This window comes from Chiloscyllium plagiosum, unplaced genomic scaffold (assembly GCF_037043375.1).
Source record: "Chiloscyllium plagiosum isolate Xiang-an unplaced genomic scaffold, Cpla_swu_hap1 HiC_scaffold_12, whole genome shotgun sequence".
Taxonomy (NCBI): domain Eukaryota; kingdom Metazoa; phylum Chordata; class Chondrichthyes; order Orectolobiformes; family Hemiscylliidae; genus Chiloscyllium; species Chiloscyllium plagiosum.
In genome coordinates, this window is record NW_028270150.1 from 103,327,650 (window position 1) to 103,353,592 (window position 25,943).

General features: G+C 45.4%; 1 protein-coding gene across 5 annotated transcripts in view; it reads left to right on the forward strand.

Moving 5' to 3' along the window:
• The window catches only part of LOC122554902 (uncharacterized), a 51,450-nt gene extending 25,885 nt beyond the window's left edge, over positions 1–25,565 (forward strand). The window contains exons 4-8 of one of the 5 annotated variants that reach the window (XM_043700291.2): positions 1,900–2,001; positions 4,201–4,231; positions 4,403–4,455; positions 6,323–6,354; positions 24,378–25,565. In XM_043700291.2, coding sequence (XP_043556226.1) covers positions 1,900–2,001; positions 4,201–4,231; positions 4,403–4,455; positions 6,323–6,351 — 215 coding nt within the window. In that variant the 3' untranslated portion in view covers positions 6,352–6,354; positions 24,378–25,565. Of the gene's footprint in view, positions 1–1,899; positions 2,002–4,200; positions 4,232–4,402; positions 4,456–6,322; positions 6,355–9,740; positions 11,901–24,377 lie in introns of those variants that run through there. The other 4 variants (XM_043700289.2, XM_043700290.2, XM_043700292.2 and 1 more) reach the window with 4 other exon arrangements.
• Positions 25,566–25,943: the final 378 nt, after the last annotated feature.

Sequence of the window (25,943 nt, forward strand, 5' to 3'; positions counted from 1 at the left end):
CAGCCCGGACGGAATTTCACATTGGCCCCAAGGTCCCGTACTTCCCGCGGGAGCCTGTGCCCCACAACCTGAGCCGCCTCCGGAATTTTCATTTTGTCGCTTTTTAAGGATGTAAAAAGGCAGGCCCTGTATAGACAGCTGCTGCACACCGTCCACCTCTTCTCCCTCATCCACCGTCCGGACACGCCTTGGCGTGCCCATTTGCCACCGGGCGGTGGGGATCCCCAGTGGAGGGCTCTCTACGCGGGAGTCCTCCCCCTTTCTCTCGGGGATCTGGGGTGGAGGGTGCTGCACGCAGCAGTCCCCTGCAACCGCAGGTTGCGGTGGTTCACGGACTCCCAGCCCAACTGCTTGTTCTGTGGCGCTGTGGAGTCCGTGGACCATGTGTATATTGGGTGTGGGTGTTTGCACTCCCTTGTTTGATTTTCTTAAAAACCTCCTCCTCTGCTTTTGGTTGCAGTTCAGTCCTGATCTTTGGGCACCCGGTACGGAGGAAGGAGGGCAGATCTGAAGACCTCCTCGTGGGTCTGCTCCTGGGCCTGGCCAAACTGGCCATCAACAGGTCCAGGCAGCGGGCCATGGAGGGGGTCGTTAGGGCCGACTGCCTGCCCCTCTTCCGCGGTTACGTTAGGGCCCGGGTGTCCTTGGAGAAGGAGCACGCGGTGTCAACCAACACCCTGGAGTTGTTCAGGGAGAGGTGGGCGCCATAGGGAGTGGAGTGCATTTTTTTCCCCCTCCAATTCTATTTTGATTTAATCCCTGCTGTTTGATCACACAGCACTGCCCTTTGATGTGAAGGGCACTGCTGGTCACTGGCCACTCGGGTGTTTCCTTTCTTCCTGGTGGTGGAAATTGAATAACGATTCGTACACCTTGTGGGGGAAAAAAAATACGCAGGAGATTAGTGTTAGGGGTTCTATTCACTCTGAGAGCTGGCTCTGAGGGAGCTGTTTCAGTGTCTGGGACTCTACACATGTTAATAAAAGGGGACTTGGTAAGAAAAAAAATAAGCAGGAGATTCATCAGCGTGAGTGAAGGACTCTGCTCTTTTTCTCCAAAAAAGACAAGAAAAAGAAAAAAAAAGCAGGCGATTCAGTCTCTTCATTTCTCTGTGCAATTGTTTCAGAGAGAAACAGAGGTAACATTACAGGTTATAAGCACAAAAAGTGCTGGAGAAACTCTGCAGGTCTGGCGGCATCTGTGGAGGGAGAGCACAAGAATTGTCAATTATGTCCGACAGACCTGCTGAGTTTCTCCAACGCTTTCTGTGCTTGCAACCTGCAATATTAACTCTGCTTCGCTTTCTCTCCACAGAAGTTGCCGGATCTACTGGGTTTCTCCAGCTAGTTTTGTTCTTTGTGTGTTTCGGACAAAATGTTTACCAGACATTCTGTGTGCTATTACCAGTGAATGATTAGATGTGAGTGGGATGGAACACTTATAGATTTGAATTTGGAGTATAGTCTGAGAATTAAGGTCAGATTGTTCAGGACAGATGTTAGGAAGCACTTCTACACACAAAAGATGGTTGAGGTTTGGAACTCTTATCCGCAAATGGAGTGGATCAGTGGTAAATTTTAAATCTGGGAGAGCCAAAGTTTTTTGTGACAGAGGTATTAAGGGGATAAGGGTCAAAGGCAGGCATGTGGAGCCAAGCCATAGATCAGACACGGATCCTATTGAATGGTGGAACATGTTCGAGAGAGGTTCCATGGCCTACTCCCATTCCTGTGTGGTCGTTTAGGCCACACAATATCATCAGTGCTATTGCATTCAAGGGAACATAGTGCCAAATGTTTGTTCTAAATCAATGGAAGATGCTGCTCCGAGTTTAATTTTATGAGAATGAGCAAGTCCTGTTGTGGCAGATAATTTCTGACCTTTTCTCTCACTGTACAGATGCTCAAAGGAACTTATGTCGACGTGTTGACGTGATAAGTGGTGTTTTGCTTATCGTTTTAATCATCGTGACGCTAACATTTTTCTTCATTGTCAACAAAGGTAAGTGAAGCTTGTGCAAGGCCTTGCAAATTTGGGAGGGGGAACGGCCCAGTTAATCCAGAGGTCCAGGTAATGTTCTGAGCACCCGAGTTCAAATCCCACCACAGTAAATGGTGGAATTTGAAATCAGTACAAATCTGGAATTAGAGTCTGAGGACTGCAAATCCGTTGCTGATTGCCAGAAAAATACATTTGGTTCACTAATGTCATTCAGGGAAGGATACTGCCATCCTTGTGTGTCTGGCCTACGTGTGACTCCACACCCACAGCATGTGGTTGACTATTAACTGACCTCTGTGCAATAAATGTTGGCCTGGCCAGCTATGCCCCCACCAAATGAATGGAGGAATATTACAAAATCATGTAAGAACTAATATGGTCAGAAAGCTCACATGAACATAGCAGCCATGGGGATCTGCAGCACAAAAGAGGCCGTTCAGCCCGTCAAGACTGTGCTGATCAGAAACAAACCACACTTCTAACCCCATTTACCCAACTACTTGGCCCGAGAGCCTGGGCACTGCAAGTGTATATCAGTGTGATGAGGGTTTTTGCCTGTTCAACCATTACAGGCTGTGTTCCAGATCCACCACCACTCTCTGGGCGAATTTCCTTTTCCTCACATCCCCTCACAACCTCATGCCCCTTATGTTAAATCAACCTATTCCCCGCTGCCCACCTCCCCCAACCCCATCCCCATCATTGATCTCGCCACTGAGGATACTTGCCTTTATTAGCTGAGGCTAGAGTTTTAGAGCAAGTACACTATGTTGGGGATCAATAACATGTCGGTCAGGCCTTGTATAGCAAGAGCATAGTGTGCAGACCTGGATTTTGCATTCTAGAAGGGATGTGATAGGACTGGAAGAAGGTGCAGAGGGAGAGTTACCAGGATGTTGCCTTGGGGCTGGAGAATTTCAGTGATTGGGTAGACTGCAATAGTTTTCCATAGAGCAGGGAAGATTGGGAGGAAGGGTAGTGGAAGTGGTTGAGATGTCTAAAGCGATGGGGGTGGCATAGATAACCCAGACACTGTTGATAAGGTCCAACATGGTTAGATCACATGGAATCCAGGGCAAGCTAGCAAATTGGATACACCATCTGCTTGATGGTAGGAAGCAGAGGGTAATATGGAAGGATACTTGTTGGACTGGAGGCCTGTGACTAGTGGAGTGCCTTAGGCATCAGTGCTGGGCCCATTGCTGTTCATTATCCATGTCAATGATTGGATGAAAAGGTATAAGGCATGATTACTCAGTTTAAAGACAACCCTAAAATAGAGAGTATTGTGGACAGTGAGGAAGGTCATCAGAAATTGCAGCAGGACCTTGATCAGCTGGGGAAATGGGCTGAGAAATGGAGTTTAATATATATAGGTGTGAGGTCTTGCATTTTGGAAAGTCAAATCAAGGTTAGAGTTTCTTGGTGAATGGTAGGGCCTTAAGGAGTGTAGTGGAACAAAGGGACCTTGGAGTTCAGATTTGTGGTTCTCTGAAAGTGGAGGCACAGATAGACAGGGCAGGGAAGAAGGCTTTTGGCCCACTGGCCTTCATCAGTCAGGGCACTGAGTATGGAAGGTGGGAAGTTATTTTGCAGCTGTACAGGATGCTGGCGAGGCTACAGTTGGGGATTGTGCAGTTGTGATCAGCTTGTTAGAGGAAGGATGTTATTAAACTGGAAAAATTGCAGAAGACATTTGCAAGGACATTACTAGGACTCAATAATCTGAGTTATAGGGAGAGGTTGGACAAGCTAGGATTGTTTTTCTCTAGAGCATAGGGGACTGAGGGGGTCCTCATAGAGGTTTATAAGATCATGAGAGGCATGGATAGGGTGAATGAACTCAGTCTTTTTCCCAGGTTTGGGGAATAGAGGACTAGAGAGCATCAGTTTAAGGGTAGTGGGCAAAGAATAAAATGGAACCTGAGGGGCAACACTTTTACACAGAGGGTGGTACGCATATGGAACGAGCTGCCAGTGGAAGTGGTTGAGGTGGGTACATTAATAATATTTAAAAGACATTTGGACAAATGTATGGATAGAAAAGGATTAGCAGGATATGGGGCAAGTGCAGGGAAATGGGGTTAGCGCGGACAAACCTTTTGGTCAGCGTGGATCAGATTGGGTTGAAGGGCCTGTCTCCATGCTGTAGGACTCTCTGACTTTGATACGATTTACAAAACTATCTTTTCTCTTCAGCAGCGCAAAGCAAAAGACATACTATCAAGAGGTAGGAAAATTACTTCATTTGTTAACTGGGATATTCAAATTGTGGAAAGTATATAGTGCTAAAATAAATCACTTCACTTCAATACACACTTTCTTACACGTGTGTACAATTGATAAGCTTCAACTATGGTCAAACTTCACAGCAAGATTGTACCTTTGTCTATTTTTGCAGAAAAAGCATCACAGCCGATGGAGTTCCATCTTTTGATAAACAAGATGCAACATGTAAGTGTCATTTTTGATATTTGAGAATGGTTTTAAGGAAGGGGACAAGGAAAACTGCTAGGTATTCATGTAAAATACAGAAAGTGCTGGAGAAACTCAGCAGCTCTGGATGCATCCATAGAGAGCATGCAAGAAAGAAAGTTATCATAGCAGGTTATAACCACAAGGTGCTGGAGAAACTCAGCAGGTCTGGCAGCATCTGTGGGGAGAACTCTGAAAAAGGGTCACTGAACTCAAAATGTTAACTGTTTTTCTCTCCACAAATGCTGCCAGACCTGCTGAGCTTCTGTTTTTGTGTTTCAGTTCTCCAGCATCTGCAGATCTTTGGTTTTGTCCTTGCATGTATTCACTTGCTCAAACAATAATTGAGGAAAGTATTTGGTGACCTTTACAAACATGTGTTCCCATTGAAAGTTGAATGGCTGTTTGTTTCAGCCAGAGCACAGTTACTGAAGTAAAATGATTCCAGCCATGATTGTGTAATTTTATGCCAATCATGTATTTTCCAGGTTTAATTGGACAGGAACAGTGACCGTCATATGCAGTTATATTTGTTAGTCGATGAATAGCACCTCCAATGTTCAACTGGAATCCTGCAATGGATGGATGCATGGATCCATGCAATGGATACAATACAATTTCACTTGTATCCCCTCAAGCGTAATGCTGTGGTTATAAATGTGAGGGATGCACATGGGCAGGTCAAATAAGGCAAGTCCACCAGTCTCAAGCGATCAGGACAAGTGGATAAAGTGGTTAAGAAGGCTTATGGGGATACTTACCTTTATTAGCCATGAGTTTAAGAGCAGGGAGGTGATAGTGGAACCATATAAACATTGGTTAGGCCACACAGTGAGAATATTGTGTGCACTTCTGGAATCTACATTCTAGGAGTGATGTGATGGCACTAGGAGAGGATGCAGAGGGAGACTTAGCAGGATGTTGCCTTGGGGCTGGAGAGTTTTGGTAAGGGAAAGAGATTGGACAGTTGTTTCCCTTAGAGCAGAGGAGTCTTGAGAGAGGGGCAAGACATAATTGAGATACTGTATATAAAACAATGTGGGGCACAGACAGGGTAAGTGGGAAGAAACTTTAATCCCTCCAACAGTGAGGTGACCAGGGTGAAGACATGGATTGATGGTAAGGAACAGAAGGTGAGGGGATGTGAGGAAACATTTCTTTTCACTCAGAGGATGTTGGAGAATCTGGACTCACTGCCTGTAAGGTGGGAGAGACATAAACCCTTGTCATATTGAAGAAGGGTTCAGATGTGCACTTGTGACGCTGAGGCGAGAGACCAAGTGCTGGGTAAATGGGATGAGAGAATGGTTCTTTTTAACCAGCATGGACTCAATGGGTCGAAGGGCTTTTGTTGAAGGTGTTGTGGGCCTCTCCAACTGCAAAACTCTAACCTATCTGCAAAACTATCACCAGTATGCAAACAGCATCTGCTCTGCCATTGATTTTCTGAAGGGGTTGGGAAAATTGTACATTCTTTGCAGAGCCTTCAATACAAGTGTGGAATTTGTCAGGATTTAAATAAGGTCATGCTCAACCAACTGATTTCGAATCAGTGGAAAAAAGTCAAGTTTGTTTTTGAAAAGGTCATGCTGTTGTTAATATAAATCAAATCTATATCCTTTATTTCTTTCTAATTTCTTGCACAAGTTGCTGTGGATCACACTGAAATCATGGTGGACTCTCAACTGTCCTCTGGGTAATTAGCGATGGTCAATAAGTGTCCAATTTTTATTCTGATTGTGAGGAGTATGATTTGCTAAGAGTCAAAATGTTGCCCTGTCCCTGAACAAAGATGAAAGTGCATTTTGGTGTGACACCAGAACTGTTTTGTTTTTTGTTTTTACAGATGTAAATGTCACTTTCCAATCAGAATGAGTGGTAAGTTTAGTTTTTGCAAAACTAAGCAAAGTTGAACTGGCTTGCCTCCAAAGAGATAGAGAATGCACCTTAAAGAAAGGCAAAGAAAAGAGATATGAAAAGAACAAAGAAACGGAGATGAGGAGACTGAAAGAGGGGAGGGAGATGGTGAGAGAGGCAGCGAGACAGAACGAGACAGGGAAAGGGAGTGAGACTGAGTGAGAAAGAGGGGAGGGAGATGGTGAGAGAGGCAGCGAGACAGAACGAGACAGGGAAAGGGAGTGAGACTGAGTGAGAAAGAGGGGAGGGAGATGGTGAGAGAGGCAGCGAGACAGAACGAGACAGGGAAAGGGAGTGAGACTGAGTGAGAAAGAGGGGAGGGAGATGGTGAGAGGCAGCGAGACAGAACGAGACAGGGAAAGGGAGTGAGACTGAGAAGAAATGAGAGGGATGCAGAAAGCGGGGAGGGGGGGGAAGGAGAACAAAAACAGGGAGAGGGAGACAAGCAGTGAAAAAGGGAAACAGACAGGCAGGTGGAGGGGAAGACAGTAAGAGGAAGATTGGGAGAGATGTGGGGCAAGGAGGCAGGAAGAGAGACAGAGGGAGGGCAACAGTAACCGGGAGACAGACAGATGAAAGAGGGAAATGGGAGGGAGATGGGAGTGCACAGGAGATTAAGCTGGGGGAGAGACACGTTGGTTTGGGGGGAGGTCAACAGGGAAGGGGAGAGAGACAGAGAAAGAGACAGGCAGGGAGATGGACAGCAATAGAGAGCAACAGAGAAAGATGAGGAGGGAGGGAGTGAAAGTAAGAGAAGAAAGGAGACAGAGGGAGGGGTGAGAGAAAGGGAGTTGGGGAAGGTAGGGATAGAGACTAGGAGATGGGGGGGGGGGGGGGGGGAGAAGAGAGAGAGAGAGAGAGACAGGAAGAGGAAGAGAGACCAGAAGAAAGAGACAGAGGGCTAAACAAGGATAGAGATATTGCTCAGATTAGGTCAAGGTAAAGTCACCATCATTCTGTTCTGTCTCATTAGAAAGATGTGGAGGTGCCAGTGTTGGACTAGGGTGGACAAAGTTAAAAATCGCACAACACCAGGTTATAGTCCAACAGGTTTATTTGGAAGCTCTAGCTTTTGGAGCTAGAAAGGGAGAGACAACTGGAGCTGAGTATAACCTGGGAGTCACAAATCAAAATGAACCTAGTGGGATCCTTGTGGTGATTACAGCCAGCACAGGAGTTGAAGCTGTGCTGATGGTGTCACTCTGCATTGCAAACCAACTGGTTGAGCCAGCTGAGCTCATTGGCATGGGTGAGTTGGTGCTGCATGCTGAAATATCATGGATGGTAACAGGGCCCTGGCACAGTGGGGGACAGGGCTGGGTCTTAAATATACCTGGATTGGAAATGAGATAGGGAGAGATGGGGAAAAGGTGGAAGAGTGAAATAGTTCCATGCGGTAGTGGAGAAAGAGGTTGTGATAAATATATCAAGAACAAAATCGATTTGACTGAAGCTATGGGCAATGTGAACTTAAATATGTGAAATGTCATTTCTTCCTGTTTTTCTGCAACTGGAGGGAGTGATTTAGATGAGCACATTTGCACAATTAACAAGGACAGATGTAATTAATATGGGCGACATTAATTATCCAAGTGTAGATTGGGATCATAGTAGTATAAAGGGTGCTGAGGGGCAAAAGATCCTGAACCAAGCTTGGGAGAGCTTTGACCAGCAAAACGCATACAGATCACCAAATACTAGACTTGGTTCTTTGCAAATGATGGGGATGGAGGGGGAAAGCAGATTGTGTCGATGATATTAATCATATTAACATCCAGGGACAAAGCAGTTGCCACTCGATTGGTACCACATCCACAAACATCCATTCCCTCCCCTACTGATGCTCAGTAGACGCAGTGCGTATCACCCGCAAGACACACTGCAGAAGTTCACCCAATTCGCTCAGACAGCAACTTCCAAACCTTCGACAACTTCCATCTAGACCAAATAGCAAAGCACAAAAAGTTACAGCACAAGAACAGGCCCTTCGGCCCTCCAAGCCTGCACAGATCCAGATCCTCTATCTAAATCTGTTGCCTATTTTCCAAGGGTCTGTATCCCTTTGTTCCCTGCCCACTCATGTACCTGTCTAGATACATCTTAAATGACACTATCATGCCTGCCCCTACACCTCCACTGGCAATGCTTTCCAAACACCCACCACCCTCTACATAAAGAACTTTCCATGCATATCTCCCCTAAACTTTTTACCCCTCTCACCTTGAGCTCATGACTCCTAGTAATTGAGCTTTCCCTTCTCTTCCCCCTCCTCCCGCCTTGCAGGAAAAGCTTCTTGCTATCCACCCTGTCTATACCTCTCATCATTTTGTAGCCCTCATTCAGGTCCCCCCTCAACCTCTGTTCTAATGAAAACAATCCTATTCTACTCAACCTCTCTTCATAGCTAGCACCCTCCATACCAGGCAACATCCTGGTAAATCTCCTCTGCACCCTCTCCAAAGCATCCACATCCTTTTGGTAATGTGGTGACCAGAATTGTATGCAATATTCCAAATGTGGCCGAACCAAAGTCTTGTACAACTGTAAAATGACCTGCCAACTCTTGTACTCAATATCCTGTTGATCCCATATGCCTTCTTAACCACTCTACTGACCTGCGTTGCCACCTTCAGGGAACAATGGACCCGAACACCTAGATCTCTCTGTATATCAATTCTGCCCAGGACTTTTCCATTTTCTGGATAGTTCACTCTTGAATTCAATCTTCCAAAATGCATCACCTTGCATTTGTCTGGATTGAACACCATCTGCCATTTCTCTGCCCAACTCTCCAATTTATTGTTATTTTGCTGTATTCTCTGACAGTCCCCTTCACTATCTGCTACTCCGCCAATCTTAGTGTCTTCTGCAAACTTGCTAATTAGACCACCTATACCTTCCTCCAGATCATTTATGTATCTCACAAACAACAGGGGTCCCAGCACAGACACAGGGAGAATGCACAAACTCCATGCGGACAGACCCCCGAAGTTGGAATCAAACCCAGGTCCCTGGTGTTGAGGGAGCAGTGCTAACCACTGAGCCACTTGAACACTAGCTTCAAAGGTTAGCTCAGATGGGTGGGCAGCCACTTTGCAATTCAGTGATGCATAGGTTCAATCCCTGAAGTGCCTGAGGTTGCAATGAAAGACCTTCCTTCTAAAACTCTCCTTGTGCCTGCGTTGTGACCCTGAGGTTAAGCCACCTACCAGTTGTCTCATGAAAATGTGTGAGCACTCCTTGTGGGGCCATGTGTATTTTTGTGCTATCCCTTAGTGAGCTCTTTAAAATTTGAGTAAATGATATTTGTTGCCTACTTGGCTCATACATTGTCAAACTTCTTTCAGTAGTGCTGTTGAGTGCCAGTTGCCAGTGGAAAAACACTGTATTCACCTGAGGATGACTGACCAAATATGGATTAAAAGAAAATAACATGTGAAATTCAGGCCACACAAGTATCATTACCAATAAGGAAGAATCTAACCATTGTCCCTTGATAGTTAATGGTGTCACCATCACTGAATCTCCCTCACCATGAAGGTTGCCATTGATGAGAAATGCAACTGGACTCTCCCCATGAACAGAGTGGCTACAAGAGCAGGTCAGAGGCAGGGAATACTGCAGCAAGTAACTCACCTCATGACTCCCAAAGCCTGCCCACCATCTACAAGGCACAAGTCATGAGCATGATGGAATATTACCCACTTGCCTGCATGGGTGCAGCTCCAACAACACTCAAGAAGCTTGACTGCATCCAAGACTAAGCATTCCACTTGATTGGCACCACACCCACAAACATCAACACCATCCACAACCAATATTCAGTAGCAGCATCTACAAAATGCAGAAACGCAGATGCAGAAATTCACCAAAGATCCTCAGACAGCATCTTCCAAACCTGCAATCGGTTCCATCTCAAAGGATAAGGGCAGCAGATTCATGGGAATACCAACACCCTCAAGTTCTCCTCTGAGCCACCATTCTAACTTGGCAATATATTGGCCATTCTTTCGGTGTTGCTGAGTCAAACTCCTGGAGTTCCCTCCCACAGGGTATTGTGGGTCTACACACAGCACGTGGACTATAACAGTTCAAGATGGCAGCTCACCACCACCTTCAGTGGCAATTAAGGAAAGGCACTAAAGGCTGGGCCCAGCCAGCCACACTCACGTCTGGCATATGCACGAAAAGAAAAAACGGGCTATCCAGCTCCTCAAGCCTATTCCACCATTCAATGAGATCCTGACTGATGTATGGCCTAACTTCACATACCTGTATATGGCCCCTATCCCTTAATATCTTTGCTTAACAAAAAAAGTGTCAATCTCTGATTTAAATGTAACAAATGATCCAGCATCCACTGCCACTTTTGCAAGAGAGTTCCAAGCCTCTACAACAATTTATGGGTAGAAATGCTTCCTGATATATTCCCGAAATGAGTTCAAAAAGTGTGGTGCTGGAAAGGCACAGCAGGTCAGGCAGCATCTGAGGAGCAGGAGAGTCAACATATTTTGAGCATAAGCTCAGCATCCGGAATCAGAACACTGCCCCATGGCCGAACACTTCAACTACCTCACCCCACCCTCTCCACCCTCCCCCCCCCCCCCCCCATCGCCAAACCCTTATCACCAATCTCCTGGAGGAAGAACACCTCCTCTTCCACCTCAGGACCCTCCAACCCCCAGGGCATCAATATGGATTTCACCAGTTTCCTCATTTCCCGTGCCCTCACCCTATCCCAGATTCAACCTTCCAACTCAGCACTGCCTTCATGACCTGTCCCACTTGTCCCACTTCCATCCCACCTATCTGCTCCATACTTCTCTCTGACCTATCACCTTTACCCCCCACCTCCATCCACCTATCGCACTCTCAGCTACCTTCCCCCTCCCAGTCCCAACCCCCTCCCATTAATCTCACCAACCCCTCGGCACACAGCCTGAAACATCCATTCTCCTGCTCCTCAGATGCTGCCTGACCTGCTGTGCTTTTCCAGCAACACACTCTTGATTCTAATCTGCAGTCCTCACTCTCTCCTAATTCTAGAATTCCCCAACCAGTGGAAATAGCTTATCTTTATTTACCTTGTCTTTTCTTGGTAATATCTTGAAGACTTCGATCAGGTCACCCCTTCACTTTCCAAACTCTCAAAGAGAAGAAAAAAAAACAAAGCCATCCACAAAAGGAAGCAAGAAGCCAATTAAATTGGAAATACCAAAAATGACCTGGATAAGGAGCTGAGACCTTCACATTCATGACAAACTGAGTGTGAATTTTTGTGGAGGTGTCTGGAGAATTTTTCAGGATTGTGGTAATACTTACGGCTCCTCTCTTCAGAAGCACATAACTTTGACACACTTCATATGATCATAATTTAGGGAATTTAGGAATTGAACCTGAATGTATAGTACACACTGTAATGAAGTATGTGGATCTGTTAAAAGGGCTTTTTTTTTGGACAAGTCATTTCCTTTCAATAAATATATTCATTTTGCTAATAATGTGAATTCTTGTAGTGCAGTTTTTTTTAGTTAAAACAGGGCTCAAGGGTTTCCACTTTAACATCAACGAGCCTGAGGTAAATTGTAAAAAGAAAAAACCCCAAGAGTCAAAATTTGGGCAATATTTTGCTTTTACTGTTGATATGTGCGCTTTACCTCAGCTCACTGATGTATGAAATCAAGGTTGCAGGATTGAGAGACAGTTACTTGCTTTGAGCTGTCTCCTGATAAACAAAGATGTGGTGCAAATGCTCATGAGCATGTTAATCACTCAGTAACTTAATAATGGAGCAACTCAGGCGGGAGGTTGAGACGGGATGTGGGGAATCTGGAATTCCTGGGAGGGTGAGAGGCAGGAACACTTATCCCATTGCATTGAAATGAGAAATGTGCAATGCCAAAGCTGGAGACCAAGAGTTGGGAAAATGGGATTGGAATGTTTAGGGGGTTGTCTTTGAGCATGGATATGGTGTCTCTCTGGCCATAGGATTTTCCCCCTTTGAAGAAATCCAGTTTAACAAAATATTGTTTGTAGTTACTCAATACCACAGCTGTTCAGGGAAAAATTAGAGGGTTGCAAGTTTCTTTTGGGGGAAGTTCTGAGAATCATGATTGCAAGCTGAATATATAAAGTAGAAATGATTCAAACATGTTTTTTTCACACTGCGAAAGGTTGCGATCTGCAATGCTGTTCAGTTGCATAAATATAAAATCCAATTGTGGATTTCAACAGGAAATGAGCAAGTTACTGAAGAGAATAATCATGTGGAGATATCTGCAATTGGTGTTGGGAATGAGATGAGCTGACCTACTGCTACAGACAACTGAAAAATCATCCATCATTTCTGCCTTAACTATTCTACAATCCTCTAAGGGATATTATCATTTTCGCATTCTTAAAATTGTTTTCCCTGTTCGGTTATCCTGTCTGGTTAACCAATGTCCTTCAGAGAAGGAAATCCTCCATCCTTGCCTGGTCTGTCCGACTCGTGACTACAGACCCTGCAGCAATGTGGTTGGCTCTTAACTGCCCTCTGGGCAATTAGGGATGGGCAATAAATGCTGGCCTCGCCAGTGACGTGCACATTTCTTGAATTTTTTTTTAAATTAGTTTGTCAAGGGTGCATTTAAGGTTGATTCAGTTTCCTTATCTCGCCAGCCTTCAATTCCACATGCACCCCATTCCACACTGAAAAGATGACTCCAGTGCAACATGTACTGTTTCAAATAATGTACAAATATACCTTTGCTGCATTAATAGACAGAATCACAATCTCATACAACCATAAGAAATAGGAACATAAATAGGCCATTCAGCTGCTCACATTAATTTTCCTGCCATTTCCTTATGACCTTAGATTCTTGATCAGTTGGGGAATCAATCAGTTACAGCCTTAAATAGACACAAGGACTCTGCCTCCACAGTTCTCTGTGGCAAGGAGTTCCAAAACTCCAACCCTCTGAGTGAAGAAATTTCTCTTCATCTCAGTGTTCAGTTGGCACCCCTTTATTCTAAGACTGTGCCCTCTGGTCCTAGACTCTCCCATAAGGGGGAAACATCCTCTCAGCATTGACCCTGTCAAGCCCCTGTAGCTTTCAATGAGATCACCTCTCATTCTTCTAAACTCCAGTGAGTAAAGTCCTAAATTGAGTGGTGCTGGAAAAGCACAGCAGGTCAGGCAGCATCTGAGGAGCAGGAAAATCGACGTTTCGGGCAAAAGCCCTTCATCAGGAATCAGGCTGAAGCAAACAGAATAGGGCTGTGTCTCAGGACAGCGAGGGCAAGGAAGGTAGTGATTGGAATGAAGTCAGCCTGCTGGACCTCACTGAATATGATTTCCCAAATTGGACCAGGTTAACAGCCCCAATCAGGGAGGCCTGATGTGTCAGGAGATCTGCTCACTAGAAAAGGCGAGGTTGAATGTGATGTACTGTGCAGTCTAAATTGTTGAATTGCTTCCCGCAGCATATTACATGCAAGAAGCTCAGCAATACCCAAGCCCTGGATGAAACAGAGCAGGCTGTCCTCCAGCTTAAGGACAAGGCTGCAGGTGTAAATGGGGCATTGAAGTGTGGAGCCACTGAGCTCCCAGTGTAGCTGCATGCCCTGGTCTGCCTTATCTGGAAGGAGGAGAGGATCCCTGGAGAGCTCCCAGATGCCAAAGTCAGGAGTATTTTCAAAGAAGTGAGCATGTCAGACTGTGGTAACTATAGCCAAATATCACTGATGTCAAACATTAGAAAATTCCTCGCCAAGGTCTTTTTCAACTCACTCCTCCCTGTAGCTGAGGAACTCCTCCCGGAGTCTCAGTGTGGCGTTTGGCCACCGAGGGGCATGATTTTCATTGCTGTATATCACTCTCTTGGACCTTACAAAGGCCTTTGACACGATCAATCGGGAAGCATTTGTGGAGCATTCTTCTCCACTTTACTTGCACCATGAAGTTTGTCATCCTCATTCGCCTGGTCCACAACGACGTGTAAGTTATCATAATGACAAATGGCTTCAACACTGACCCATTCCTCCTCTGAACCGGTGTCGAGTGGGGCTCTGTCACCACCTCAACACTTCCAAATCTACCTCGCTGCAGGACCTCACCACTGACAAGCTGTCTAATTTTGAGCCAAGGTGGCTTTTATTAGTGGGCGGCACAGTGGCACAGTGGTTAGCACTGCTGCCTCACAGCACCAGAGACCCGGGTTCACCTCCCGCCTCAGGCGACTGACTGTTTGGAGTTTGCACATTCTCCCCGTGTCTGCGTGGATTTCTCCGGGTGCTCCAGTTTCCTCCCACAGTCCAAAGACATGCGGGTTAGGTGAATTGGCCATGCTAAATTGCCCGTAGTGTTAGGTAAGGGGTATGGATGTGTGGCGGGTCGGTGTGGACTTGTTGGGCCAAAGGGCCTGTTTCCACACTGTAATGTAATCTAATCTAATCTTATTTTAGTCCAGCACTGTTGCTGTCCCAGAAGCTCTTGGTGGGGGTCAGTGTGAGGGACAAGTTATTTTTAGTTGAAATGAGCTGGTTACTTCCTCTGAATTTTCAACCATTGTTGTTCCTTCCCCAGGAGTGTCCAATAGCCACAGACCAGAGAGAATCTATTTATTTAGTTGAAAAGAACAATGCTGGAGATCTCAGCAGGTCAGTCACCATCCATGAGAGAGAGAGAGCAAGCTAAGATTTTGAGTGGAGATAACTCCACTCATGGGGTGGCACAGTAGTTAGCGCTGCTGCCTCACAGCACCAGAGACCTGGGTTCAATTCCTGCTTGTCTGCGTGGAGTTTGCACATTCTCCCTGTGTCTGCGTGGGTTTCCTCCCACAATCCAAAGATATGCAGGTCAGGTGAATTGGCCATGCTAAATTGTCCACAGTGTTAGGTGCATTAGTCAGGGGTAAATATAGGGTGGGGGAATGGGTCTGGACAGTGTGGACTTGTTGGGCCAAAGGGCCAGTTTCTACACTGTAGAGAATCTAATCTAATCAATGCTGTTCATTTACCACTTGATTTGTTTGAGTTTATTTTTACTTTGGCCCCCTGTGACCCATGCCCATGAGTGGTTGGTGGGGACGGAGTCCAGGGAGAGCCAGTTTTTGATTGTTTATTTCTTTCTGTCTTTCCCCAGAGTAACAATGTCTTTTTGGTTTAACAAAGTGAAAGCAGCTTTAGTTTCGGTTTTTAAAGAGCAGAGTGTTTGTCCCGGTGCTGTACCTATCGTGGGGGTGTCTGATGGAGGCAGTGTCAGGGGATCTTGGCTTTTTTCTACTTACACCTTTTAAAGGGTGGAGGGTTGTTTCTCAGGCTGGAGGCCTGTGACGAATACAGAAAGTGGTGCTGGGTCCAATGCCGTTTGTCATTTACGTAAAGGATTTGGATGAAAATATAGAAAACCTGGTTTGTCAGGAGTGGCAGATGGAGTTTAATTTTGATAAATGCAAAGTGGTGCATATTGGTAAGAGGAATAGGGCAAGCGTTACACAGTTAATGGTAGGGCCTGTGGAGTGTTGTCGAACAGAGAGTCTGAGGGTTGGACAGGATCTCTACAGTGCGGAAGCAGGCCTCTCGGTAAAACAGGTCCACGCCACCAGTGCCATTTGCCTTCCGTGCAAAAGTAGAGGCACAAATCATGAGACTGGAAAGTGAAGCAATCATTGTTGTGGTTGTGTTTGCCGAGCTGGGAATTTGTGTTGCAGACGTTTCGTCCCCTGTCTAGGTGACATCCCCAGTGCTTTGGAGCCTCCTGTGAAGCGCTTCTGTACACTACATTGTTTTGCTCATGCTGGGTATCGGGTTCTTCGACCTGGTGAGTTGTTGTCTGAGAGTGGCTGTTGGTTTGTGTGCTGTTATGGAGATTTCACCACAAGGGTATACAGGAAAGCCACACACACAGACCAAGTCCTAAACTACGAAAGCAACCACCCCAACACACACACAAAGAAGTTGCATCAAGACACTGTTCAAAAGGGCCACTACAAAATCCCATGCAAGGACTGCACAAAACACTACATAGGACAAACACGAAGACAGCTAACGGTCCGCATCCATGAACACCAACTAGCCACGAAACGACACGACCAGCTTTCCTTAGTAGCCACACACTCAGATGACAAGCAACATGAGTTCGACTGGGACAACAGCCAAACAGAGAACAGCCAGGGAATTCCTAGAGGCATGGCACTCATCCACAGATTCAATCAATAAGCACATCGACCTGGACCCAATATACCGACCACTGCAACGGACAGCTGGAACTGACAACCGGAAGCAACAGAGACAAACCACTACAAATGCCGGAGGAAAGATCACAGAAGCGCTTCACAGGAGGCTCCCAAGCACTGAGGATGTCACCGAGACAGGGGACGAAACGTCTGCAACACAAATTCCCAGCTCGGCGAACAGAACCACAACAACGAGCACCCGAGCTACAAATCTTCTCACAAACTTTGAAGCAATCATCAAACCACTATAGTTTGCCCTATGAGCAGCACTGGCCGTACCTGTGATGGGTAAATTCGCTTTTGTGGAGATTATAAAGAAACAGTGAACCAATTTTTGAAGCCAGATAAATAACTTATCCATCCATCGCTGTATGCAAAACTGCAGGGGACTGTTCATCATGAAGTTGGATATAAGCCATGCAAATGTGCCATTGTGATTCGATAAGGATTCCTGTAAATATGCTACATTTAATACCCATAAGGGGTGGAACCAATACGCATGACTGCCTTTCTGTTGGGTTATAATCAGCCGGTGAAACGTTCCAGTGAACGACAGAGAACATTCTACAAGGTCTACCCCAAGTCGTTATTTATCTGAATGATGTGCTAATAACTGGGAAGATCAATAAAAAGCATTTAAAGTTCATCCAAGACCTTCGGAAAGAAAAAAATGTGTTCCATGGCCCCGCAAGTGACCCCCTTGATCTACTGCATCAACAAGACCGGGTTACACACATTTGAACATAAAGTGTGGGCAACCCAGGGTTCCTCAGCTCCCATGTCTGTATCAGAGCCTCTGCCTTTCCTTGGGTTGGTGAATTATTACAGAAAATTGTATAATGACCTGGCCTCCATCTTGGCAGCTTCGATTTGCTATTCAGAGAGGATCAGCCTTGCAATAGTCACGTCGCCAAGAAGTAGCCTTTCAGGAAGTGAAAAGGCAGCTATCGTCATTGATGGTGGTGGCACTGAATAATCCCCAGTGAGATGTCGTGCTGACATGTGTAGTCCTTTCGGTCATTTCTGACAATAACGGACTGTGGATATAAAAAAGGTCCTGTCCTGGTGAAGCAAAAACAACTGATGGTGTTGGAAATAAAAGGGTCATCGCAACCAGGATTGAATCCTTCCTGGACCTGGTGAGACCAGATGACCATTGAGAACGGCAAACTAATGGGGGGGAACAGGCATGTTTAATCCAAGCAAAGGTCACTGTCAGATACTGGCTAAGCTCCACCAGCGTCATCCTGTGATTTCCAAAATGGCGATGTTGACGCCAAGGTGGCCAGGTTCGGATGCCGACACAGCTGTGCTGGTGGGGCAGTACCCAGAGTGCCAACATGGGCAAACACTCCTGCCAGCAGTGCACCATGCTCATTGGACTGGCCAAGTAAAGCCTGGACTCAGTTAAATGTTGACTGTGCCAGTCCTTTTGTGGGATCCATGCTTTTTATTCTTGTGCGCGCTCATTCAAAGTGGTTAGATGTGTATAAAGTTAATTTGACAAATGTGGGGACAATGCTTTAAAAGTTGTGAGCGTCTGGACATTTTTGTCACAGATAACGGGCATTCAGTTACCAGCAGGGAGCTTTGCTAAAGTCGAATGGCAATCAGCATGTACTGACAGCTGCATCCATTGTCCAATAGTCTGGCGGAAAGAACAGTCCAAACATGGAAGAGAGGTTTCAAGACCCAGCCTACAACTTCACTGGATAACAAACTATTCCAGTTTCTGTTTGATTATAGAAGCAGCGCTCACCCAACTGCAGGGACAGCTCTCACAGAGTTACCAGTGTGAAGATTCCACACCAGGTTAAATCTGATCTTCTCGGATCTGTGGGAAGGGTGAAACGGCATCAGGAATGCCAATGCCGGCCACAAAACCCCTCTTTGCGCAAGAGGCAGTTTACTTCATGGGACTAAATGTGCTGTTGAAACCGTGGGAATGGCCCAGCTTGAGGAAGAGGCATGGAAGTGGGTCCTGCAGATGCTGGAGATTAGAGTCAAGATTAGAGTGGTGCTGGAAAAGCACAGTAGGTCAGGCAGCATCCGAGGAGCAGGAAAGTCAATGTTTCAGGCAAAAGCCCTTCATCAGGAATGGTCAAAATGAGGACAGGTCTCATGGTGTACAATGTTTGGGTCCTTTCTAGAAACGAATAAGTTATGCCTCACAAACCTTATTGAGTTCTTTGAGAAGGTGACCAAACAGGTGGATGAAGGTAAAGCCATTGATGTAGTTTATATGGACTTCAGTAAGGTGTTTGATAAGGTTCCCCATGGTAGACTATTGAAGACAATATAGAGGCATAGGATTGAGGGTGATTTACTGGTTTGGATCAGAAATTGGCTCACTGAAAGACAGAGGGTGATGGTTGATGGGAAATGTTCATCCTGGAGTTCAGTGACTAGTGGTGTACCTCAAGGAAGTGTTTTGGGTCCACTGCTGTTTGTCATTTTTATAAATGACCTGGATGAGGGTGTGGAAGGATGGGTTAGTAAATTTGCAGATGACATTAAGATCAGTGGATTTGTGGATAGTACTGACAGATGTTGCCGGTTATAGAGGGACATGGATAAGCTGCAGAGCTGGGCTGAGAGGGGGCAAATGGAGTTTAATGCGGCAAAGAGTAAAGTGATTCACTTTGGAAGGAGCAACAGGAATAAAGAGTACAAGGCTAATGGTAAGATGCTTGGTAGTGTAGATGAGCAGAGAGATCTCAATGTCCATGTACATAGATACCTGAATGTTGCCACCCAGGTTGATAGGGTTGTTAATAAGGCATACAGTGTGTTAGCTTTTATTGGTAGAGGGATTAAATTTCGTAGCCATGAGGTTATGCTGCAGCTGTACAAAACTCTGGTGTGGCCGCACTTCTGGTCACCGCATTCTAGGAAGGATGCGGAAGCTTTGGAAAGAGTTCAAAGGAGATTTACTAGGATGTTGCCTGGTATGGAGGGAAGGTTTTATGAGGAAAGGCTGAGGGACTCGAGGCTGTTTTCGTTAGAGGAGAAAAGGTTAAGAGGTGACTTAATTGAGACATATAAGATAGTCAGAGGATGAGATAAGGTGGGATGTGAGAGCCATTTTCCTCAGATGGTGATGGCCAGCATGAGGGGACATAGCTTTAAATTGACGGGTGATAGAAATAGGACATATGTTAGAGGTAACTTCTTTACTTAGAGGATTGTAGGGGCGTGGAACGCACTGTCTGCAACAGTAGTAGACTCCCGAACTTTAAGGGAATTTAAATGGTCATTGGATAGTCATATGGATGAGAATGGAATAGTGCAGGTTAGATAGGCTTCAAATTGGTTCCACATGTCGGCGCAACATCGAGGGTCAAAGGGTCTGTACTGTGCAGTAAGTTTCTATGTTCTATGTTAAAGTGTAGGCTATCTCCTTACAATGCTTTGTTGGGGGTTTCTGATCTGGTCCATGATTCATCTCAAATGTGTTCGCCAAGGCATCTCCCAAGGAATTCTTTGTTCTGCTCACTTTTTTCACAAGATGAGCTCACTTTCCAGAAACTTCTCTGGCACTCAGCCAATGAATTGACCAAAACTTGATCACAGTATCTGATTCCAGCCAATGGAGTTTTACAGGTAAACTACTCCCAAATGTTTACACAAACATGTGATGTAATAGTGGTGCAGTATGTCTGGAGACAACTATAACATCTCCTTTATTTGGTCAACACAGGAAGCTTCAGGTCACAGCTGACAGAATAGATCACAATGTGTCACCAAAGTCCCCAGCATGCCCAATCTTAACCATTTTGAACAAAGACCGAACAGAAAACTAACTGGGGAGCCATTTAGCATTGCCACTGTAACAAAAATATTACAAAGAACTGCGGATGTTGGAAATCCAAAACAAAACAGAAATTGCTGGAAACAACTCAGCAAGTTTGGCAGCATCTGTGGAACTTGCCTTATTCCAGTCCTTCTTGGGGCCCCAATCCACAACTTTTTTTTCGGTACACCACTCGGTGCTGCTTCCCTCTATCATCTGGAATTGGAAACGTTTATGGATGTTGCTTCCAACTTTGGCCCTGCTCTTACCTTATTTGGAAAATCAGATCACAACTCTGTGTTCCTCTTCCCAGCTTTCCAGTAGATGTTGAAACTTGAGGAACCAGTACGGAAAATAATGCTGGTCTGAGGCAGTGGAAATCTTCTCCAGGACTGCTTGGAATCAGTGGACTGGTCCAAATTCAAGAATTCAGTCGCCAACCTGGATGAATATGCCACAACAAAATGGATTTCGTTAGAAAATGTGCAGCGGACTACATGCCAAAGAAGTCAATCTGTAAGTTCCCCAACCAGAAACTATGGATGAATCAGGAAATCCATTGCCTCCTGAAGACCAGGTGTGTGGAGTTTGAGTCTGATGATTCTGACCTTTACAGAAGACCTCTGGAAGGCCATTAGAGATGCTAAGAGGCAACACTGGACTAAGTTAGAGACCCGAACTAACCACACGGACACCTGTGACAAGGTCTACATGACATATCAGGCTTCAAAGTGAAGCAGAACAGAATAGCGGACAAAAATGCATCCCTCCCTGATGCACTCAATGCATTACATGCTCAGTTCAAACAGAAGGTCAGCAAAATGGTGTCACCTGACCAGACAGCTTCAGATGCATTTGTTCCCTCAGTCACTGCTGCAAACATCAGTTCAGCCTTTCTGAGAGTTAACCCACAGAAAGTGACTGGCCCATTTGGAGTGCCCAATTGTGCACTCAGATGCTGTGCTGACCAGCTGATAACTTCAATGTCTCTTTACCACAATCTAAAACCCCTACCTGCTTCACCAAGACCAATATCATCACTGTACCGAAAGAAATCTCATGTGCCTCAATGACTACCGCCTGGTGGCTCTGACCTCCGTCATTATGAAATGCTTCGAGAGGTTAGTCATGGTTCACATCAATTCTAGCCTCCCAGCCTGCCCCCTAACAATTTTCCTAGTGTCCCTATCCCTATACTCATCCCTTGAACATCTGGAATAAGGATACCTACATTATGTTTCTACTTACTGGCTGTAGCTTCACCTTCAACATTATAATTCCAACTAAACTAATCTCCAAACTCTGAGACCTAGGTCTCTGCTCCACTCTCTGCAATTGGATCCTCAGCTTCCTGACCCACAGAGAGCAATCACTGAAGACAGACAACAGCATCATCTGATGAAGGAGCGACACTCCGAAAGCTCGTCCTTTCAATTAAACCTGTTGGACTATAACCTGGTGTTGTATGATTTTTAACTACGTCCGTGTATTAACAGTCTGGTGATGATCCCGCTATGGTACAGAAAGGTCAGGTAGCCCATATACAAATGAATGCTTTTCTTTTTAAATAAAGGCACAGCAAATTTTGGAAGAGACAAACAGAATAGTGGATTGTGTTACAAGCTTGATTGGAATATCAAATTTTGAAATTTGTTGTGGGACGCTGGTGAGGCCATACCCAATGACTATGTTGACTTTGTCCCTCATTTAGCAAGAGATCAACTTACATCGAAGACCATTCCTAGAAGATTTATTTGGCTGGTTCCAGGGCTGAAAGGGTGCGCCTTACGATCAAAGATTATGCACAATGTGGAGGTGCTGGTGTTGGACTGGGGTGGACAAAGTCAGAAGTCACATGACACCAGGTGATAGTCCAATAGGTTTATTTGAGATCACAAGCTTTCAGAGTGCTGTTCCTTCCTCAGGTGAAGTGTTGATATCTCCAACTATTTAGAAAGAAAAGATTACGCGGCTAAGATGTGTGAGAAGTGATCTTATCAGATGTGTGACAGCTAAATTAAAAAATGATGTTTTGTTGTTAAGACATCTGGAGCTGAAGAGCAAGAATAGGATAGACTCAGGACAATAGGCCCATAGTTACAATGAGGATGAGGAAGAATTTCTATTCATTTGGTCGTGGGAAGGAGTAGGTCTGCTGGTCTTTGGAATTGTTAACTTCAGAAACCAGTGAGAGCGGTGTTACTGATAGCATGCAGCGTTGTCAGAAAATAGTTTTCACACCATAAGACATAGGAACGGAATCAGTCCATTCGGCCCCTCAAGCTTGCTCACTGTTCAATAGAATTATGGCTGGTCCCACGCTCCTCGTGTCCATTTTCCTGCCCTTTACCTTCATTCCCCAACTGACCAAGAATCTATCGATCTCAGCCTTGAAGGTGCACAAGAACTCTGTGAAAATGTGTTCCAAAGACTCACAATCATCTGAGGAAGGAATTCCTCCTCACCTCAGTCTTCATTGGAACCCCTTTATTCTGAGACCTTGCCGTCACGTCCTAGACTCTCCCACGAGGAGAAAATATCCTCTCAGCATTGAACCTGTCAAACCTCTATAGGCTTCAGTGAGATCATTTCTCATTCTTCTAAACACCAGTGAAAGCTAAACTGTTTCACCTTTCCTCATAAGACATCCCAGGGAACCTTCTCTGAACTGCCTCCAATGAAGTGATAGCTTTCTTTAAATAAGGGGAACAGTAAGGGGCTCACAGTCCTCTATAAGTGGCCAAAGTGAGTACTGCAGATGCTAGAGATCAGAGTCAAGATTAGAGTGGTGCTGGAAAAGCACAGCAGGTCAAGCAGCATCCAAGGAGCAGGAAATTCCTGATGAAGGGCTTTTGCCCTAAATGTCAATTTTCCTGCTCTTCGGATGCTGCCTGACCTGCTGTGCTTTCCCAGCACCACTCTAATCTTGACTCTCCCCGCATCTTGCACAGTTGTAGCAAGACTTCTCGAATCTTGTACTCCAATCCCCTTGAAATAAGGGTCAACATTCCATTAGCTTTCCTGATGAACTCATTACGAGAGGGATAAATGTTATGGAGTGAGTGTGTAGTAGTACAGTTGGTTTCAAACCTCAATCAGAATGAAAGTTGGGGAAAGTTCAAGGGCCCAAATTCACTGTGTCTGCTTCTTTTCTTTACAATTGATATGAGTTAGTCAAGATGTACTGCACATCAATTCAGAATATATTATTGCTTAGTGGTGTTGTGGACATCCTTTCCCCACACTTGTTCTCCAAACACAACGCTAGTTATTTACTTTGAACAATATCAGGACATAAACCACGTCCAAGGGTAGTTTTGGAAAGCCAACAGAATAATGTTGAAATTCACATCTGCAAACAGAGTGAACAAAGTAATATTGACAATGACATCTGGACAATGTGAACATCACAAGAGTCTTGTACTATTAAAAGAGTATCAAATTGTGCCAATCTCTGAGGCAGCTCAGGGAGGAGAAAGTGAGGACTGCAGATGCTGGAGATCAGAGTTGAGAGGGTGGTGCTGGAAAAGCACAGCAGATCAGGCACGAGAATCGACGTTTTGGGCATAGGCCCTTCCTGATGAAACCTTCCCACTCTCTACTCTGAGACATCTCAGCCTCTGGGGGCATTTTGAGGGTCGGTCTGGTGCATGAAATGGCAGAAAATTATTTTGCCAAAAGCAGCTTTCAAAAATATGAGGTGTTTTGAGTAATGCTAGTTGCACCTACCCCTCCTGACCCAGTCTCATTGAATGTCGTGAGACAAGACTAACTTACGCAAGCAATACTGCTCAACTCGAATGGGGAACTAACTGTACAGCTTGTGTAATCATTTGGCTGTGGAAGGCTGTGGAAGGCCACAGCATCCTAAGCAATTCTCTTTGTTTTTATTTTTCTGCAAATATTGATGTAAATTATTCATATCAAACTGAGCTGTCACTCCAAAGTCGCACTGTGCTTGCTACCCACAGATCAGTTGGCAGGACAGCAGTGAGATGCCAACAGGTTCAATTCCTGCATTGACTGAGGTTACCGTGAAGGACTCTTCTTTGCAACTTTTCCCCTGAGGCCTGGTCACCGTCACCAGCCAGTCATCTCTCTCTGTCTCGAATGAGAGAGCAACTCTTATGGTCTTCTCGATGATGACTTCCCTTTTTACCATTGAAATCGAAAAGGGGAAACAAGCAGGAATCTTGCACAATGTCTGCGCCATTTGAAGTCTGCATCATCCACAGTGTCAATGGGAGATCAGGCAGTGGAAGCAGTGAGCTGTCAGCTATCCTTTCGCATAAATTGCACATAATTGCATTGAATTGTGCTGTGAAATAAATTGACACTGAGTGCAGAGGAGCCTACAATTCTCATCATATTCCCTGGCTAAGTGGCACTCCTCAGTGTCATTTCATGCTCCCTCTCTCCATGTCTTCCTCACCATCACCCCCTGTTTCGAACATCCAACTCCCTCACGCAGTTTCCTCCTTCACCACTGCCCTCTGCTGTGGAGGTCCACAGCTCCCAGCTCCCTCACTCACTGACTGCCTTCACCATCACCCTCTATTGTGGAGATCCAGCTCCATCACTCACTGCTCCCCCCCACCGACATGATCACCCCATGTAGTGGAGGACCATATTGACTGTCCAACTCCTTCACTCACTGACCTCCCTCATCATCGCCATCTGGATCCAGTTAGACTGCTGATCTATCTTGCTCACTGCCTGCCCTCACCATTGTGCCCAACTCCCTCACTCAGTGCCCTCTTCACCATTACCCCATACTATGGGGGACTGCCCAATTCTTTCACTGACTACCCTCCCTCACCATCACCCCCTGTTCTGGAGGACAGTTTCTTTGCTCAGTACAAACTACCCTTTCTGATAAACTGCGCAGTAAACGTATTTTCAAATGTTATGTAAACTTAGGTTCAATTGGATAAGAGACCAAAATTAATTTGCTTCTGAAATTTGCATTCACTTGTGTAAGGACAATATTAAAATTTAAAATAAACTTTTGTTTGTGGATGCCCTTTGGTTTACTGTTGTAGGGATTTTCTGTTCAATTGTTTGATAAACTCACTTTCAACTGTATGATACAAACCTACGGCCATTTGTGTGATAAACTTATGTGCCACTGTTTATGCATTAAATTTGTGCCGACTTTAGCTATAAAACTGCAGCGTTGTGTTCTGTGTTCTGTGTGCGTATCCTGAGTCTGGGTGCTGTGGATTGAGGGAAGATGAAAGATAGGGAGAGGCGGCTCTGAGTATTTTTTAATCCATTTGTTGGACTTGGGCATGGCTGGCTGGCCAGCATTGATAGCCCATCCCTACTTGTCCTTGAGAAGGTGGTGATCAGCTACCTTCTTGAATCGCTGCAGTCCACTTGCTTTGGGTTGACCCACAATGCCGGTACGGAGGGAATTCCAGGATTTTGACCCAATGACTGTGAAGGAACGACGGTATATTTCCAAGTCCAGGTGGTGAGTGGCTTGGTGGGGAACTTTTCAAATGTTTAGTAAATTTAGGTTCAATTGGGTAACT